We start from the raw sequence: 20423 nt of genomic DNA, 5'->3' as shown, positions 1-20423 counted from the left end.
TAAGAAACACTCTGGGAACTTGTTAATATGTAAATTCTGATTATAATATATCTGGGATAGAAATGCAGATTCTCAGCAGGGAGCTCAATGAACTTGTTCAAAGGCCTGGTTCTGAATCTTCACTTTAACAAGAGCCTTGAGGGCAGATTCATACACACATTTGAGTTTGAGAAGTACATTCTAATATATTCTCTACCCTGATCCCTAGAATGACTATAGGATAAGCACTGGACTACTAACCACAGGTTAGTGGTTCAAACTTACCAGCCACTCTTGGAAACCCTATATAGGATCATGATGAGTTGGAACTGGCTCATGGCACTTAATAACCACAACCATTCTGCCAGAGTTCTTTCTGAAGCATAAACAGGACCCTGTCATTGTTCTCTCCAGCGCCATCTCCTACCTCTCCCCACATCTCTCTGCTCTCAGTGGTGAAGACTGAGCTCCGACTTTGCCACTTACTAGTCATATAATCACAGGTAAGTCACCTGAGGTTCTCTAAGTCTTAGTTTACTCATCTGTGCCATGGGGACAATAACAACAGGTTCACAGTGTTATAAGAATCAAAAAGAGGATGAAATGAGGGTTGGGACTTTTAGTTATTTCTTCCTTTGTCCCCACCTCTATTTCTGCACATTCTGTTGAGTGCTGACATCTTTGTGAATTTACATTTTAGAATTGAAATCACAAAATGGAAAAGCTTTTGGAAGATACAACGTAGTGGCTAAGAAGAGCCTGAGATACATAATTAGATGATCTCATTTCTATTTCCTCATTTATTGCTGTGTTCCTCTCTGAGCCTCAGTTTCCTCTTCTGTAAAACTGGGGTCACAGGAAAACGATGTGACAATTAGAAGAAGTAGTTAATGCATATGAAGGACCTGGCATGCAGTAAGCATTCAGTTAGTAAGACATTTTACTGTTGTTACTATTATTACTATGATTATTCATTCATAGTAGCCAGTCTCTCATCATCAAAGAAGTGTCAAGGAGTGGGGAAAATGCTAAGTAAATACAAATCATTATAAAGAATGCTAATATTCCCTGAACCTGCTTAAGATACATCTTTCACAGCCAAATGAGTGCTGACAATTAATGCTCCATTCACTGCCTATTATTATTTTTAAGTGCTGTTCAGTCGGTTCCAAATCATAGCCACCCTTATAGAGTTTTCAGGAGCAGTTGGGAGGTTTGAGCCACTGACCCTGTAGTGAGCAGTCCAGTGCTTATCCTATAGTGCCACACCAGGACCCCTATGGTGGTGATGGTGGTCGTGTGCCACTGAGTCAGTTCCAACTCACAGCAGTTCTGTACAGATTCTCTAGACTAAATCTTTATAGGAGTAGAAAGCCTCATCTTTTTCCCATGAAGCAACTGGTAGATTCAAACATCAAATCTTGCGGTTAGCAGCTCAGCTCGTAATCCACTACACTACCAGAGCTCCTTGTTGTTGTTAGGTGCTGTCGAGTCGATTCTGACCCATAGCGACCCTGTATAGGGTTTCCGAGGAGCAGCTGGTGAGTTTGAACCGCCAACCTTGCAGTTCAAATGGCTTTGCCATCTGGCGCATTAACTCACAGTGCCACACCAAGACTCCAGAGCTCCTTAGGACTCCTATAGACTATATATATTATTCTATACATTATCCATGGTTGATTTTTAACCAAGCACACCCTTCTCCTTTCCGCATACTCTGGGCCACCTCATGCTGCATGTATTGGCAAGACAAGTAAATGAATACCACCTGAATGAAGATGTAAAGCGGTGGTTCTCAAACCTTGCAGCACATCTGAATTCACTGGGAAGGTTTAAAAACCATGGATGCCTCAGTCCCACCACTAAGAGATTCATTTGATTGGTCTGGGGTATAGTTTGGGCTTTGGGATTTTTCAAAGCTCCCCAGGGATTCTAATGTAAAGCCAGGATTGAAAGGCACCATTCTAACTATGGAGTCCCTATATGGTACAAATAGCTAACATGCTTGGCTATAACCACACGGTTGATGGTTCAAGTTCACCCAAAGGCACCTCAGAAGAAAATCCTGGTTACCTACTTCTGAAAATTCAACCAGTGAAAGCTCTATGGAGCAGTTTTACTCTGACAACATGGGGTCACCATGAATTGGGGTCAACTTGATGGCAACTGGTTTGTTGGTTGGCTCAGAGGGTAATGAAGACAAGTTCCAGAGAACACCACAGAAAGGAATTCCTCTTCTAATCCCCATTCCAAAGGTGGGCCCACCCAGAATTCTACTTTATTTAGAAAGGAAAAGCTATTGCTCCCAGAAGCAATAAAACCACAAGTTAGCCTGAATCCAAAGCATTCAATCTTTGATTAATGGAAATATTTTTCACCCCTCCACTTTATGAAGAAAGGAGCTCTGTTGGCTAGTAGGTTACTCATTGGGTTTCAAATCACAAGGTCAGCAGTTTGAATTCACCAAGCTCTCTGTGGGAGAAAGATGAGGCGTTCCACTCCGTAAAGATTTACAGCCTTGGAAACCCTCCATAGGGTCGCTACAAGCCAGAACCAACTCAACGGCACACCACCACTACCACCACCACTTTATGAAGAACGCCAAATCACGACTGGAGGAAGGTTCATTCACAACCTGTGATATGCAGATATACACAGGGTCGCTATGAGTCAGAAACGACTCCATGACACCTAACAACAACAACAACAAATACTTGTATGAAAACAAATCAGAGTAGTTTAGCATCAGGCTTTGAAAGAGAAGCTTTAGTGTCTGTCCTGGGACTATTGCATGTCCCCATGAGCTCCTAGTTGGGGCAAAGCTCTCAGAGACACACGAGGAATTATATATACAATCTGCTGTGAAAGCCCAGTACGAAACTACCAGCTGTTGCTTGGGAGAAAGATGATGTGTTCTGCTTCCGTAAAGATTTACAGCCTCGGAAACCCTGCACAGGGTTGCTATGAGTTGGAACTGACTCCATGGCACACAGCCAGCCTGCCAGCTGTGAAAGCCAGAGGCTCGCACGCACTCTAGTTTCGTAAGTTGGACATAATGGCATGTGTGTTTGAGAAGCATTCTCAACCAAACAGCTTCCTAATTAAACAGACACCTGAGTCCCTGAGGTTCCTGCCTTAGGAACTCAGTGATTTCCTTCTTATAGAAGGAACCTCATGAGGAACTCAGGCCCCAGTGGGGCTTTATTTTTCAAGAGGCTGTAAAGCAAATCAAGCAGGCATCTGACTGTTCTATTGACATAAGAGTTACTATCAGTTGTGGGAGGCAGTTGGCCCCAGTTGCTGGGCTACCTGTGGCCAGAGTGACCTGACTCCACAGGTGTTGCCTGCACCTGAGGTGGTGGGGTGGGGCTGGAAAGCTTGGGCGGATTAGTGTCATCCATGCCTGGTGGTGTGAAAAGCCATCATGCCCTGTGCAGTGACTCTCCTCTGGGTGTGTATGTGTGTAAGGGGGGTTCTATGTACCCATCTTCTCAAGCTGAGAATCACTGTTAGGAAGAGAAATCTGACTGATGGATGTCCTCAGGCAGTAAAAAGGTCAAGCTACTTCCGAATGCAATATGCCATCTGCTCACACTCAATCTGCCTGAAGTGTCCTTCGTAGCCCATGACTAGGCAGACTCTTACTCAGCATCTGAGGCATAGCCCAAATGTCTCTTCCTCACCAAAGTCACCAAAATTTTCACCCCCCCCCCCAGGCATAATCAATTACACCTTCCTCTGTGAGGTTTCTCCTTCACAAATTACTGTAAACAACTTCCGTTCCCAGCCCCAGTTCCTTCCAGTAACTTCCCTCCCCCAGACCAAGAGCCCCACCCTGGTGGCTCACCCCATGCAGCCCCACTATCCGAACAACAATGCAAGGATTGATTGCAGCCACTGAACACTTGCTGAGTGGTCACAGGACCCCAGAAGGCAGCTCTGAGAGGTGGCAGGGTAAGAGGTTTACAAAGAGAAGGGAGGGGGCAATTAAATTTCACAGCCCTGTGTTGTGTGCCATCGAGTGAGTTCCAACTCATAGCAACCCTGTATAGGGTTTCTGAGAGTGGCTGGTGGGTTTGAACCACAGACTTTGTAGTTACCAATCCAGTGCTTACTCCTACAGTGCCACACCAGAAGCCCCTTTAGCAGTCCGGGAATAAGAGAAATGAGACTTCAGTGCTAAGAGTGGGAAGCAGAAAAGTTGGGAACACCCTCTGAACACAGGTTCGAGTCCTCATGGACAAAACTGGCATCCTCTAGTAACTTATCTAACCTGCTGCCATTGAATCAATTCTGAGTCATAACCACATAGGGTTTCTGAGAGTGAAAATCTTTACAGGAACAGAAAGCCTCATCTTTGTCCCATAGAACAGCTAGTGGATTAAAACCAACTTTTTGTTAACAGCCCAACATCCAACCTACAGTGCCCCCAGGGCTCCTTGGCCTCCTCTAATGGTATCTATCTGTAATTAGGAGCAGAACTGATTGACACATGGCTGTCATGTAAACACTGGTGGTACTGAGGGATAAGCACGGACTTCTAACTACAAGGTCAGCAGCTCAAACCTACCAACTGCTCTTAAAAAGATTCACAGCCTTGGAAACCTGATAGCACAGAGCAGTACTGCCCCATGGGGTTCCCAAGGATGTCATCTTTATAGAAACAGACACCACATCTTTCCCTTGCAGAGCTCCTGATGGGTTCAAACTGCTGACCTTTTGCTTAGCAGCTGAGCACTTAACCACTACACAACTAAAGCTCTTTAATATGAAGACTACAGATCTGAAATTGGGAGGGGGTAGAGATGGAAATGGGAGAGAAAAAGAGAGTCCAGGGACCCCTTGGAAGGGCAGCCACTCACCAGTTCCTTCTTAAGCCAGCTTATAGCTGCATCGATACTTTCAAAGCCTTCCAACTTGCCAGTGGCAAGGGGTCCCTGGTCCTGGCTGGCTCTCCCATTAGGTGGAGGATCTGGCCTGGGGTGTAAGGACTCCTCTGCACATTGCCTTTGTTCCGGGCTGGCCTCCTGGGCAGCTGGTCTGGGGAAAGTCCATGTCTGTTCTTCCAACTTGGCCTGCCACTCTAGGTAGGAGGGCCTGCGAGTCTCCAATCTCAATTTCTCAGTGAGAGCCTTCAGGCTCCGGAGGTGGTCATCCGAGGGCAGATCTGCTCCTGCTGGCCCTTCTTCCCCACCCACTTCTTCTATTTGGATTTGGGGCACAGACATTCTATCTTCTGCCAGGGCCGCCAGACATGGGAGGTGGTGGGGGACAGTGTGGAACTCTTGGTAGGAGGCAAGGTTGGGTCCTGCTCTGGAATGACTTCATCCAGCAGAGGCCAAGGCTTCTGAGGGCATTGCTAAGATGTGAGTGAGTTTCAGAGGTTAGGCAGCTCCCAGATTCAGAAAGACTCCAGACTGAGCCCCAGCAAGTGCCTTTGTGGTGCCCTTCCTGAGGCCACCGCGCAGGTTCCGGCTTTAAGACTCTTCCTGCTCTTCCTGGAGTCCTGTCAGTTCCATGCTTCACACAGGGGCAGGAAGAGACAAGTGTTAGCAGGAATCTTTTGGGGGAGACTTTGCCAAGAGGATCTATCAATCCTTGAGGTGTAGACAGATCAGAGGCTGGCCCAGGAAGCAATCCCCAGGGCTTCCTCCTGATGGAGAATGACAGGTGGTGAGGAGCTGCTGGCTCCCACGGAGACTCTGCCTGGATCCCTAGGCCTGGAAGAAGGATGAAAATGATGTCAGTACTGATCCCTTGCTACACACAAGCTCTTTGTCCTATTGAAGCTCCTCAGTCACAGGTCCTTTCCAGCTCATTCCACAGGAGGGGAAACCAAGGCTTAGTGAGGTTGAGCCACAGTGGCAGAATTTAGAGTTTATATTTCCTAGTTCGGGATTAGAAGTGGGGAAATAGGGCAATTTGAAAGCCTCAATTTGATGCAGAGAAGACCCAAATTCATAATGAATTGATATTTGTACCAGGTTTTACCTTTTATAAATGAACTGCAACTCTATTATTTTATTTAATCCTCACTGCAAGTCTATAGTGGGCCTTCTTTAATTCCTACTTTACATGAGGAGCTGGCAGATAGCAGGGAGACCATCCCAGGACCAGATGGCTCCTCAGTGCAGCAAAAGATCATTGCTCTGGGCTGCAACTGATGACTCTAGCTGCTCCCCACCCCCACCCACCATAGCCCCCATCTTCAGTCCTGCCTCTTAAAGGCTCACTGTACCCCACACTGTCTCCGATTTCTTCCTCAAAGAACACCTTACCTCACCTCTTCAGAGGAGGAAGCAAATAAACCTTCAGCAGCTGGCAGAAAGGAGCTGACTACATTCAAGTCAGATTGTTAAACTGAATAAGGCTTGTGACTCACCATTCTAGAAAGATGGTACTAAAATTTTCCTAAAATGCCCACACAGCAGCAGACTCCTGGCAAGCAGTGATCTGATTTGGCCACCTCACTTCTGGCGAGAAGGTATACACCAAAATTCCTACTCCATAATGTCAGAGCACAAGGAAGGTACATAACCTAATAAAGCTAGAATGAGACTGTGCATCTCCCAGGCCCAGGCCCTCTCTCTTTCATCTTTCCTACGGCACAGAACACCAAGCAAGTGGAGATGGCTTTAAATTCATGTAGAAGACATTGAACCTAGACCAAGAGTAGAAGTTCTTGACTTTCAGAGTGATTTTAAAAACTCTGGGCTGATGAAATGCAGCAGTCAAAGAGAAGGCATTGATACAAACCGATGTCCAAGATAAAGTTTCAATGAAAAGAGCACAGTGTTCAGTCACCTGGAGAATATACCTCTCTGTGTGAAAAAAGGAAAGGGAAAGAAGAGATGATTCGTATTGACTTCTGCATGCCTAAACACATCTCTGCCAAGATCAAGAAGAAATTAATAGGTGTGATTGCTTGTTTGGGGTGATGGGAACCAGGTAGATGTAGGACAAGTATAGGAGGGATAAAGAACTGTGGAAAGGGCGACAAACACAAAAAGCAGGCTGTACCACCCAGGGAGGTTGTGGGATTCTCCCCAACCTGTGCACAGAAATGCAAGAGGGGCCTGCTTTCTCCAGAGAACTTGCCTCTTGCTCTGGGTATCCTTGAGGAGTAAAGAGGAATAGTCCCCTCCGAGTGATAGTAAAGGAGCCTTGTTCTCAACTCTAACTACACATGAGAATCCCCTGAGAAACTTTTCAAAACACTTTGATATGATACCCAGGCCCACTCTCCCAGGTTCTGTTTCAATTGATCTCTGGATGGAACTGCTTATGTTTAAAGCTGCTCATGTGATTTTAACATGCAACCAGGGTTGAAAAACACTGGTCTTGAAAGAAAAAGACTAGACTTGGGATAAGATGACCCAGCTCACCAAGCCTCAGTTTTCTGTCCTGTAAAATGGGGGGTGATAATACCAATCACCCAGACTCTTGGAGATTGGTAGAAGTGAGGTTTCTATACTGTCTGTAAACATAGCCTTTTCTGCAAATGCAGGGATTTCTCATGGGTTCTTTGGTGCAGTCTCACAATCACACAAGCTTCTTTAGAATCACTCCAAATCTAAAGACTTACATATTATTAGTAGCTTCCTGGGGCCCCTCCCCTGGCGCCGCCAGCCTCTTGGCTGTGGTGCCAGAATCAGATTTGAATGTGGCTGGTGGCTCTTTACCCCACAGACTTCCTTCCCACCGACAGGGGGCTACAATGATTTCAGTGAGGATTTTGGTGGAGGATCCAATTTCAGACACACCGATAAGCAACAATCATTCTGCAAGCAGATAAAATGAATGGGAAGTTGAGTTCTTTCCTCCCTCTACCCGGATGCACGCTAAAACTGGAAAGGGAAGATTGTGGCTGGAGAACTGTTAAGTGTTTGCAGTGGAAATGGCTACAATTCTGTGATTTTATATGACTCGGCCAGGTAGGAGGAGTTTCCTATAATTGTTGTTAGTTGCCATTGAGTTGGGCTCAATTTATGGCAACCCATGTGTCACAGAGTCAAACTGCTCTATAGGATTTTATACACTGGACTGCAAAGTCAGTTTGAACCACAAAGTTGGCGGTTCAAGCTTACCAGTCGCTCCTCGGAAACCCTATACAGTGTCACTATGGGTTAGATCCAACTCGACGGCACTTAATAACAATAACGACAATCTTCATGGGATCAGTTCAACAGATCTTTCTTATAAGGTGATCCTGGGTGGGCTCAAACCACCAACCTTTAGATTAGTGTCACATGCAAGCCACTTGCACCACCGTTTCTAAATCAATTCAGGCACGCCTATGAAGACAACGGCTGGAATATTATGAGGTATAAATAGGAGTGTCAGTGAGCTGTGATTCAGCTAATCATGATCCTTTAATCCACTGAGCTTTATGGAATGAAGAAAACACTTATATGCACATTGCCTCACTGACACTTCCTGGTAGCTCCGTGGAAGACACAGAATTAACCCATTTCACAAATGAGGAAACCAAGGTGGGGAGAAGTTAAGTGGCTCATCCATGGTCAGAGCAGGTTTCAGCAGTGGGTCTTTATCACAGAGTGGTCTGACTCTGGGTCCACTGCTTTCTACTACAGAAGTGTGGACCTTGAAGCCAGATACTCACTAGGCAGGTCTCAGTCTTGGTCCTACCTCCAGCCTCTTCTATGATCTCAGGAAGGTCATTTAATAATTACTCTGTGTCTCTGCTTATTCTTCTGAGAAATGGGGATAATCAGAACCAGCTACATAATGTGCAGGGGTTTATGGTAAAATGAAGGTACCCTGGTGGTATAATGGTTAAGTGCTTACCTGCTAACCGAAAGGTCACAGGTTCAAACCTAGTGACCCCACAGGAAAAAAGATCTGGCAATCTGTTCCCTTAAAGATTATAGTCTATCAAGAGAGGGACACTGACTGATGGGCAGCTGGCTAGATGCAGCTCAACTATCTTATGATCAGCTTTGGCAGGGGCGGAAGACCTGGCAGAGCAAATTCACAAGGGCAAAAGAAAAGGTACAATTTCTACTTTTCCCCTGTGCTTGCCTGGTGACCAGCAGTGTGGCCTGCTTCCAGCCTCATCCACTCCCAGCACAGAAACTACTTTCCAGGAGTTCAGAGTTATGTGCTTGGGAGCCACACCAGTGTTAGGTGGGGACCAACTGTGACACTTTGGTGCCTGTTCAGGTGAGTTTGGTTCCAGACCTATAAAACCTGTGACACTTTGGTGCCTATTCAGGTGAGTTTGGTTCCAGACCAACATTTAATCAGTCACCTTGTCCCCAGCTTCCTTGTGGTCCTAACAGACACTGAAACCAGCTCCATTGAGGGCCCCTGTGAACTACTTCTGAATGGAGTGCCCTGAACATAGATAACACTGAGGCCAATAAGAAAGAAGTCCACCCAGGGCCAGGAACTCTGCTGTCACATCCCTTCCACAACAACCTCATGAGATCCTTACATTGCAGGAGCCCACCAGAGATTTCTCCCCCCTGGGTCCAACAACTGCACTAAAGGTAAATAAAGGTACATGTTTGTTAACTGTTAGTACATTGGAGGGTATTGCAACCATGCAATGAAGCAAAGCATATGATTTGTTGAATGTAAAACTGATGATCTGAGCTGTAAACCTTCACTCAATTTACAATAAAAAGTTTTTTGATAAAAGATTTATTGTTGTTGTTACATGCTGTCGAGTCAGTTCTGACCCATAGTGACCCATAGGTTTCTGAGGAGCAGCTGGTAAGCTTGAACTGCCAGCCTTGTGGCTCAAGCCGACTTTGCAGTTCAGTGCATTAATTACAGCCTAGGAGATCCTATAGGGCAATTCTACTCTGTCTTATAGGATTAGTATGCATTGGAATTCACTTGACGGCACCCAACAACTACTGAGTAAAATGAAAAGTGTAGAGCCCCATTATTGAAGGTTTTATCACAGCAAGAACAGAACCTTAAACCAGCATGGGGCTCCTGTAAATGCAGGGCCCTTTGTGACTGTATGGGTCTCAGGTCATGTGACTGAGCTGGGGATAATAATGCCAACTTCATTGGTCATTGTAAGAATTAAATGAGGTAGCCGGTATAAAGCATTTAGAAGAAGTCTGGTATACAGTTAGCCGTAGGAAAAGTTGCACTTTAAAAAACATTATTATTAAGATTATGATAGCTTTTTTAGTTTACATCATAGCTGCATCAGCAAATCAACCCATTTTCCTTCCACAGAGCAGTAACCCTGTTAGTTACTGTCCTGCTGGGTTGTTGGGTCCAATCTGTGTACCTTTAAGTCTTTCATAGACGCCAACTAAGTCAGCTCATCCCATCTCCCCCAAGTTTTCAGATCTAAAAATTGCAATTTCATCATGCCATGAACGGTAGGTCTGTCATAGAAAGGAGGGAAAAGAACAGTCCTAAAACAAAGCCAAAATATATTCCCCTCCCTAAGGCTCCCAGTGGCAGTAGAATGGGCTCAAACAGAACAACAATTGTGAAGATGGCAGCGGTTTGTTCTGTTGTGCATGAGGTCACTATGAGTTGGAACTAACAACAAAAACAACCCTTCTTTCCCTAGTCATGTGTTCAATACCCCAGATCACAGAGACTAAGCTAGGTTTAGGAATGTGTTAGCCACAGAGTAAAACCAAGGGGAGGAGTGTCAGGCTAGGACTGCTGCTTCTGACAGGCCATGTGTCCGGAGGTCAGACACTGCTCTTCTCGGCTCAATTTCCTTCCCATGCAGTGGCACCTACCATCCCTAGGTTATGAGAATCACAAGAAATCTTGTGTGTGGAAACATTCTGCAAACTGTAAAGAGCTGTATCCATCTGATGACTATTACTATTAGAAGATGTATGTGGGATATGGAGAAGATGTGTTAGGGACCGGTCATTTTAGAATGCTTGGTCACATGAGCAGGCAGGGACCAGTTCACGACTGCCTATCAGTGTGCCCAGCACACCCAGGTGATGAGAGTCTGATGGCTTATTCTCTTGATAAGCAGATCGTGTCCCAGAAGGCACTGCCCAGAGAGGGGTTCCTATGCCCACGGACATGGCCTAGTGGGGTTTCTTTGCTCCCCTCCAGCTGGACACAGGAACTGAGCTGAATAGTACCAGCATGGGTCACTCCTCAGGGGTGCAGTAGGAGAAAGGAGTGGGCACTGAGCAGGCCAAGCCTGAACTAGCTATCAGAGCCAACACTGGATGGCTTCCCGGACTGCAAAAGCAGTAGGGTCCTTCCCTTTCCTCTTGAAAAACTTCAAAGCCTGCAAACAGACTTTTTGTACATCTAACCTAAATCCTTCCTGCTGTCAGGTGAACACATTTTCTATTATCCTGGGCTTTGCAAAGGCAGAGAAGCTGAGAAGTAAAGACAAAAGATACTACCCGATCTTGGAATCAAAACTTCTAGAGAAAGAAGGTCTGGCCCCGTAATTCCACTAGGTCCTTGCATGCCTCAGTAGGCAGGCCACCCAGCTGCAGGGGACTTTGAAATTCCTGAAACAGCTAGGACAAGTCCCGTGGGTGCACCAGCCTCTTTGCAGCAGTGAAGTGCTATCGCCCAGGGGCTCACGTTGCACACATGGGCTGGTGTTCAAACATGCTCGCTGGCCGACTCCTGGCCCTTAGAAGCTGCCTTGAAGAGGTGGTGCCAGCTGTGAGATAATTCCTCTGGCTCCCAAAGGATCAAGGGTGGGTGCAGCTTCAGTTATTCAGCCAACACCTTGCCTCATTATGATCTAATCTGTTCACTTGGAAAACTTTCAAAGCCACTTCCTAGACAGGGCTCCCAGGAGCAAGGAAAGATGCAGAAGACTGCCAAACTTTTCTTCCTGTCTCTCTCTCAGGATTGAAGGTGGTGCGAGCTGATTACCTGGCAATACTCTAAGTACATAACTCTTTATTCTCCAAAGGAACTCAAAAGTCCACACTCATCAGTTTTAATTCCTTAGGCTTTCCTGTTCCTATCAGTCAGATTCTTCACAAGAACTTTTCACTTCTCTTCCCTATTATAACCAGCAGTCTTTCTTGGGCACCATTCAACACTCCAGTCCCACTGAACATGGTGCCTTCTCATGCCTCTATGACGTTCAGCCTACAGTGGTCATTTGTTCTGTCATGGATTGAATTTTGTCTCCCCAAAATATGTGTCAATTGGCAGTGCCAGGATTCTTAGTGGTGTGGTAATCATGTAATGAGGTAATCCCCGCCCTGCCCTCCCAATGATGTGATCTCTATTATAGCAACACCAGATAACTAAGACACCTTCCTTCTGTGCTTCAGTTCTGTTAGGAACATTTCCCTTATTTGTCCATCCTGGCTTGTGTGTGCACAGGATGCATTAAGAGCAGATAGGAGTAAGAGTGAAGTCATCATAACAATGTCAGAACTTACCATGCCAGGCATTGCTGCAAGAGGTTTGTACTAAAAATGATATTAAGACATCTAATTCTCCTAATAATCCCATGAGGTAAGTATTATTATTTTCATTCTAGAGGTGAGGAAACTGAGGCATGGGGAAGAAAGTTCAGTAACTTTCCTAAGGTAACAAAGCTAATAAGTGGTGAGGCTGGGATTTGAACTTATGCAGTTTGTCTCTAGCCTAGATTTTAAAAGCTTTCCATTTTGTGTGGTATGCAGGCAGCTGGACTGTTTTCCTTCTCAGAAAACAGAAGGATCATTTCCTCCTTCCTTCTTAGTCTATCATCGTGGTAACTAGGGTGCAAACGTCTGACTTAAGCTTGGCCAATCATATTGCTCAGACCCAGGACTCTGAATTGAAGAATGGTTAGGATTCATCTGTGGCAACATGGAGGGTGGCACGCAGCCCTGGAAGCAGGTGGTAGTAACACCTTAGCCTGTTTCTGCTGTGAGACCATTCATAACCACCTGCCATATTGTCTTCTAAAGTCCTTACCTGTTTCTAACCTGAGTCTTTCACCCCTTGACAATTCTAGTCTTACAGTAATGTGGTTCTCTGTTCCTTGCAACCAAGGCTCACCCACTGAGGTCACCTAGTGTCTGTTTCTGCAGTCCAAAGGAGTCCAATTAACACTATGGTTGTTGTGGTTGTTAAGTGCTGTTGAATTGGTTTCAACCATGTCGATCCTGTATAGGGCTTCTGAGGAGCCGCTGGCGAACTTGAACTGCCAACCTTGCAGTTCAAATGGACTTTGCAGTCTAGCGTATTAACCCACAGTGCCACACTATTAGTAATCCCATTTTACAAGTGACAGGAGGAGGTCCTGGTAGCACAATAGTAAGAATTTGGCTGCTAAATGAAAGGTTGGTAGTTCAAACCCACCCAATGACCACTCGGGAGAAAGAATTGACAATCTACTTCAGTAAAGATTAAAACCAAGAAAACGCTATTCGAGGTAGTTCTACCCTGTTACATGGAGTCACTATGAATCAGAATCCCCTCAAAGGCATCCAACAACATCAGTTCTTATGAAACTGAGGCCCAAGACTTGATGGAGCTGAGATTCTTGCCCAGGGAAAGGAGTGACTTATTTAATAAATATGGGTACCTACTACCAATATGGTGTGGTATTTTAGGATAATTACTGGACTGCTAACCACAAAGTTGGCAGTTCAAACCCACCAGCTACTCCTTGGAAATCATAGACAGGGTCACTATGAGTTGGAACTGACTCGATGGCACTTAACAACAATAACTACCAAGAAAGAAACCTTGTTGTGGTGCTGTAGGATAAGCACTGGACTGGTAACTGCAAGGCCACCAGCCACTCTTGGAAACCCTATAACAGGGTTACTATGAGCCAGCGCCAACTCAACAGCATACTACAACACCACCTATTAATAAAAAAGTCTGAGAGAATTAGCAGATTTGTTTTCTAGCACCGCACAGGCATAATGATAATAATATCAATTTACAATTCACTCAAGGGCACCTAACAACACCAACAGCAAGCAATTCACAAGGGTTTTCACACACACTGGTTGTGGTTCGGTACCATAGAGTCGGACCCGATTCAGTGAACTTATGCACAACAGAATGAAACACTGCCCTGTCCTGCACCTACCCTTACGATCATTGTTAAGCTTGATCCTATTGCTGTTGCCACTGTGCTTGTCCATCTCATTGAGGGTCTTCCTCTTTTTTGCAGAGGTCCTAGAGGCAGACTGGATCTCATGGACACATACTTCCACCTCAGTCTCTTCTTTCTGCCCATTTATCGCAGCTGCCTTCCCCACGCTCCTCTCTCCTACCCCTCGGTCTGAGCCCATAGAGATGAATGCTGTCACCTGTTTACTGCCCCCTTTTCTACTAAACTCCCTCCTACAAGCTCTTGAATGTCTCACCTGAATTCTGTCTTGCCCTACTTTCTAAAAGTGAAACTCTGATTCTGCCTTGCTAACCGATAATTTTACTACTAAATATTTTAATATTATTAAGCTGCTAATCTTTATCAAGTATTTAACATATGCCAGATACTATACATAAATATTATTTCATTTAATTTGTACAAGTATCTTGTGAAGTCCATACTACCATCATCCCACACTAAGGTAGGATGAAGATAAGTACCTGGCTCAAAGGCTTGTAGATAGCAGAGCAAAGATTGAAACCCAGGCACACATCTTCCTCCGGATGGAGGGAATGCTGGAGGAGCCAGAGCTGAGGCCCAAAGCAGGAAAAATGGGGTCCAGGATGGAGTAGCTTTGTGTCCCTCCCCCAGCCTATCCTATGCACAATTGGGAAGTATCTGCTGGGAGTCAAGTCACTCTCTGAAGACAACCAGTTCAGTCCAGATACTGTTCATATGGCCCTGGAGAAACCACCTTCACATCACTTCCTAAGGAAAGCTGGGCAGGTCTTACTCCAATGACCAGCTGTGCAGTCTGAGGGTAGGGAGTCTGAGTGGCTGGCGTAAGGACACAGATCTCTTCAGTGACAGTCCAGAGACCCTCACCAGATTCCTTAGGACTGTGCTGTCTTCTAGAACATACCCTCTAAATAGCGCTGATTTAGACTTTCCTTAAAAAACAAAACAAACACTATCATCGAGTCAATTCTGGTTCTTAGCAACCTTATAGAACTGCCCTATAAGGTTTTGGGGCTCAATCTTTATGGAAGCATGAGCAAGTAAAATAGTCCTCTGAGAAGTTTGTGAAATAAAGAATTGTCTACAACACAGTTCTGGCAGGAATGTCTTAAGCGTCAATCCCTTGCCTTCAAGCCCCCCACACTGCTTGGGTGACCCACTACTCTGCTACTGAGGTCAGGGTGGGCCCTGGACTATAGGCAGAGCCTTATGGGTGTTCACAGGTGTCTGTGACTGCCCTGTTGGGTGTGTTGTGTGTGTTATCAAGCCTCAACTCTCCTCACTGGAAAGTCATTCCTTAGGCTTATGAGCAGCTTATGGAAGGGCAACATCTTCTGACTCCTCAACCAGGACTCATGGGAGGTGTTGTGGGTGACAGGAGAGGACAGTGGAGGTGTTCACACTGGCTTTCCCTGGTTTTCCAGCTTTAGCCAGGACAAGATCTACAAGGGAGCAGTACTACCCTATCTTCTAACCAAGACGGTGGGAGCTGGAGGAGTGGTGTCAGAGGCTGAAGAAGGCTGACAACAAACCTACAAAAGTACAAACTGGAGGGTCTGTACTCTGAGGATCCAGTCTGCCTCCACCAGCAGACGTGGGTACTTTCTTTGTCTGGATCTTGGGCTTCTGACTTGAAAATGAGGGCTGTGGCGGCATGATGTGGGTTGAATTGCGTGTGTGCCCCCCTGAAACATATGCTTAAATCCTAATCCCTGGTATCTGTGCACATGATCTTGTTTGGAAATAGGATCTTTGTAATTAGTTAACATGAGTTTATACTAGAGTAGGAGGGGCCCTAAAGCAATAAACGTATGCCCTTATTAAGATGAGGGGAAGAGACACAGACACAGAGGGAGGGAAACTAAGTGAAGAGTGAGGCAGAAATTACAGTGATACTGCCTTAAGCCAAGGAATGTCGGGGGCTCCCAGAAGCTGGGAGAGACAAGACAGGATACCCTGATTTAAACCTCCTAGTCTCCAGAAAGAGTCCTGGTAGTACAATGGTTAAGAACTTGGCTGCAAACCAAAAGTTCAGCAGTGTGAACCCACCAGTGACTCCATGGAGAAAAGACCTAGAATTGTGTTTCTATAAAGACTAAGTGCTGTGGACTCGGTTGCAACTTCCAGAGACCCCTATAGGCTTTCCAATGCTTTAAATATTTGTGGAAGGAGAAAGCCCCTCATATTTTTCTCAAGGAGTGACTAATGGGCTCAAACCACTGACCTTGTGGTTCAAAGTCTAGTACTTATGCTATGAAGCCACAGCCTTGGAGACCCCATGAGGTAGTTCTGTTATAAAAAGTCACTAGGAGTTGGAATTGATGTGACAGCACACAACAGTCTCCAGAAGTGTGTGACAATAAATTTCTGTCATTTCCAGCCACATTGTTGTTAGGGGCCATCACGTTGGTACTGACACATAATCACCCAATGGACAACAAAACAACACTGCCCAGTCCTGGGCTAACCTCACAATTGTTGCCACACTTGAGTCCATTGATGCTGCCACTTTGCCAATCCATCTCGCTGGAAATCTTCCTCTTTTTCTCTGACCCTTCACCTTACCAAACATGATGTGTTTGTATGAGCTGTCTAAAGTATGAGAGACGAAGTTTGGCCATCCTGGCCTCCAAGGAGCACTCTGGCTGTACTTCTTCCAACACAGGTCTGTGGGTTCTTTTGGCAGCCCATGGCACTTTCAATATTCTCCTCCAACACCATAACTCAAATGCATCAATTCTATGGGCTTCCTTATTCATTCTCTAGCTTTCCCATGCATATGAGGTTATTGAAAATACCATGGCTTGGGTCAGGCACACCTTAGTCCTCAACCTAACATCTTTGCTCTTCAACACTTTAAAAAGGTCTTGTGCAGCAGATTTGCCTAATGCAATACGTTGTTTGATATCTTTACTGCTGCTTTCATGAGTGTTAATGGTTGATCCAAGATGAATGAAGTCTTTGACAACTTCAATCTTTTCTCCATTAATAAGAATGTTGTTTATTGGTCCAGTGGTGAGGATTTTTGTTTTCTTTTCATTGAGATGCAATCCATACAGAAGGCTGTGCTCTTTGATCTTCATCAGTAAGTATTTTAAGTCCTCTTCACTTTCAGCAAGCAAGGTTGTATCATCTGTATATCGTAGGTTGTTAATGAGTCTTCCTCCAATCCTGATGCCGTGTTTTTCTGCATATAACACAGCTTCTCAGATTATTTGCTCAGCATACAGGTTGAAAAACATGGTGAAAGAACACAATCCTGTGGCACACCTTTCCTAATTTTAAACCATTCAGTGTTCTTATGCTCTGTCCAAACAAGTTCTTCATGGTCTATTTACAGGTTCCTCATGAGCACAATGAAATATTCAGGAATACTCATACTTCACAATGTTGTTCATAGCTTGTAATGATACACACAATCATAAGCCTTTGCACCGTCAATAAAGCACAGGTAAACATCTTTCTGGTATTTTCTGCTTTCAGCTAAGATCCATTTGATGTCAGCAATGATATCCCTCATTCCATGTCATTTAGTGTCTAATGTATCAAATCTGTTCTGCCGATGATCTCTACATTCAGGTGGGATATGTTCAAGGTCATATTTTAGCTCTCATGGACTTGTTTTTATTTTCTTCAGCTTTAGTCTGAATTTGCATATGAGCAATTGATGGTCTGTTCCACAATCTGCCCCTGGCCTTGTTTTGACTGATGAAAAGGAGCTTTTCCACCTATCTTTCCACAGATGTAGTCAATTTGATTTCTGTGTATTCCATCTGATGAGGTTCAAGTGTATAGTCATCTCTATGCTGTTTAATAAAGGTATTTGGAATGAATAAATCATTGATTTTTCAGAATTCTATCATGCTATCTCCAGCATCATTTCTATCACCAAGGCCATAATTTCCAATTACTGATCCTTCCTCTTTGTTTCCAACCTTTGCATTTCAATCACCAGTGATTATCAGTATATCTTGATTGCATGTTTAATCCATTTCAAATTGAAGAAGTTGGTAGAATTCTTCTGTTTCATCCTCACTGGCTTTAGTGGTTGGTGCATAGATTTGAATAATAGTGGTATTAACTGGGCTTTCCTGTATTATAGTTGTTGTTGTTAAGTGCTGTCAAGTCGGTTCTGACCCATAGCAATGCTGTATAGGGTTTCCGAGGAGCAGATGGTGAGCTTGAACTGCTGACCTTGCAGTTCAAACCTACTTTGCAGGCCAGCGAATTAACTCATATTAACTATAGCACCATACCAGGACTTTTCCCTGTAGGCACATGGATATTATGCTATCACAGACAGTGTTGTACTTCATGACTGATCTGGATATGTTCTTTTTGATGATGAATGCGACACCATTCCTCTTCAATTTGTCATTACCGGCATAGTAAACCATGTGGTTGTCAAATTCAAAATGGCCAATACCAGTCCATTTTATCTCACTAATGCATAGGATATCAATGTTTATGCATTCCATTTCATTTTTGACAATTTCCAGTTTTCCTAGATTCATACTTCATACATTCCATGTTCCAATTATTAATGAATGTTTACAGCTGTTTCTCTTCATTTTGAGTTGTGTCCCATCAGCAAATGAAGGTCTCAAGGGTTTTACTCCATTCACATCATCACAGTCAACTCTACCTTGAGAAGGCAGCCCTTCCCCAGTCACATTTTGAGTACCTTCCAACCTGAGGGGCTCATTTTCCAGCACTATATCTGACAGTGCTTCTCTGCTATTCATAAACTTTTCAGTGACTAAATATTTGGAAATAGTTCATCTCTCCTTCTTCCTAGTCTGTCTTTGCCTGGAAATTCATCTGATACCTATCCACCATGAGTGATCCTACTGGTATTTAAAATACTGGTGACATAGCTTCCAGAATCAAAGCAACACACAAGCCACCACAATATGACAAACTGACAGATGACTGGTGGTTTCAGTCACACAGTTTATGGTAATTTGCTACTACAGCCCTAAGAACCTAACACACAGCATGTACCATGCAGAGCCATTAAGAGGGTGAACTGAGAGCATCCCAAGGAAAGGGCTTGGTAAATTGAAAGTGCTTCATACACTGAAGAAACACTAGGATATTTCAGATATCACTCACATTTGTATGTGTTTCTTTCTGTTTCTAAAGGGGTCAATACTTTTTTCCCCTTCTTGCTTTCCTCTCCCATCCCTACCTCAGGTAGGTGAGATGCAATAGGCAAAGGATACAGTTTACAGTCGGCTAAGGGACGGCAGAGCTGTGACTAGGCTGGCATTTCTGTCTGGGATTAATCATGAAACCCTGATGCCTATCTTATACATGGAGAGCACTGGACCAGGGCCCAGAGCTAATCTTGGGGCTCCACTGAACAAGACTGAGGTTGAAGCTGACAGAAGCTGTGAAATTCACTTCTGGGCTCTAAAGACATGCTAGAGAACTAATGAGGCAGGCACAGAGTCTGGGAGACACAACCTTGAGCTTCACAGAGCTGCTGACAGGAACCAGTTAGCTGGGAGTAGGCAGGGCAGTAGGGGTGCAGGGAGAGTTTCCCTCCTTGTCAGAGGTTGCCATGGTGACAGAAGCAGGAGGGGACACCTGCTGTTCTGGGCCTATACAGATTCTTTCCTGGCTTATCTTTATTCTAGATCTTGGTCAGAGCTGGTGCTGGGGGTGCCTAAAATGGGGGAATGATACTGTACAGAGATTGGAACCTGAGCAACAATTGTGTGTGTGGTGGTGGTGGTGGTGTGCCATGGAGTCGGTTCTGACTCATAGAGACCCTGTACTGGGTTTCTGAGGCTTTAAATCTTTATGGGAGCAGAAAGCCTCATCTTTCTCCCGAGGAACAGCTGGTAGTTTTGAACTGCTGACCTTGAGTTGGCAGCCCAATACATGACCACTATGTTACCAGAGCTCTTTTGTGTGTATGGTAGGAATGGGTGCTGTTAGGACATGTGTGAGTGAGAATGTGTGTGAAGTTGTTAATGTCAGGTGTACTAAACAGGCTGTCATTCCCAGCATCATCCTGACATCTAAGGAACACTTTGGTTATATTTCTTCTAAGATCAATTTGTTTGTTCTTCTGACACGCCACGGTTAGTTAAATATTCTTTGCCAATACCACAATCCAAAATGCACCAATATTTCTGTGGTCTTCTTTTTCATTATCCAGCTTTCGAATGTATATGGAGCAATTGAAAAGACCATGGCTTGGGTCAGGTGCTTGTTAGTTATCAAAATGACATTTTTGCTTTTGAGAACTTTAAGAGGTCTCTTGCTGTAGATCTGCCTAATAGAATACATGGTTTGATTTCTTCTCTGCTGCTTCTATAACCAATTTTTAGAAATAAATCACCAGGTCTTTCTTCCTCATTTGCCTTGGTCT

General features: G+C 44.7%; 1 protein-coding gene across 1 annotated transcript in view; it reads right to left on the bottom strand.

Moving 5' to 3' along the window:
- FAM167A (family with sequence similarity 167, member A) overlaps window positions 1–5207 on the bottom strand; it is a 29759-nt gene extending 24552 nt beyond the window's left edge. Inside the window, exon 1 of the mRNA XM_006864328.1 lies at window positions 4842–5207. Coding sequence (XP_006864390.1) covers window positions 4842–5207 — 366 coding nt within the window. The remainder of the gene's footprint in view (window positions 1–4841) is intronic.
- Window positions 5208–20423: the final 15216 nt, after the last annotated feature.

The sequence above is a fragment of the Chrysochloris asiatica genome, unplaced genomic scaffold (genome assembly GCF_000296735.1).
Source record: "Chrysochloris asiatica unplaced genomic scaffold, ChrAsi1.0 scaffold00064, whole genome shotgun sequence".
Classification (NCBI taxonomy): Eukaryota; Metazoa; Chordata; class Mammalia; order Afrosoricida; family Chrysochloridae; genus Chrysochloris; species Chrysochloris asiatica.
This window is presented reverse-complemented; position numbering and strand designations above follow the sequence as displayed.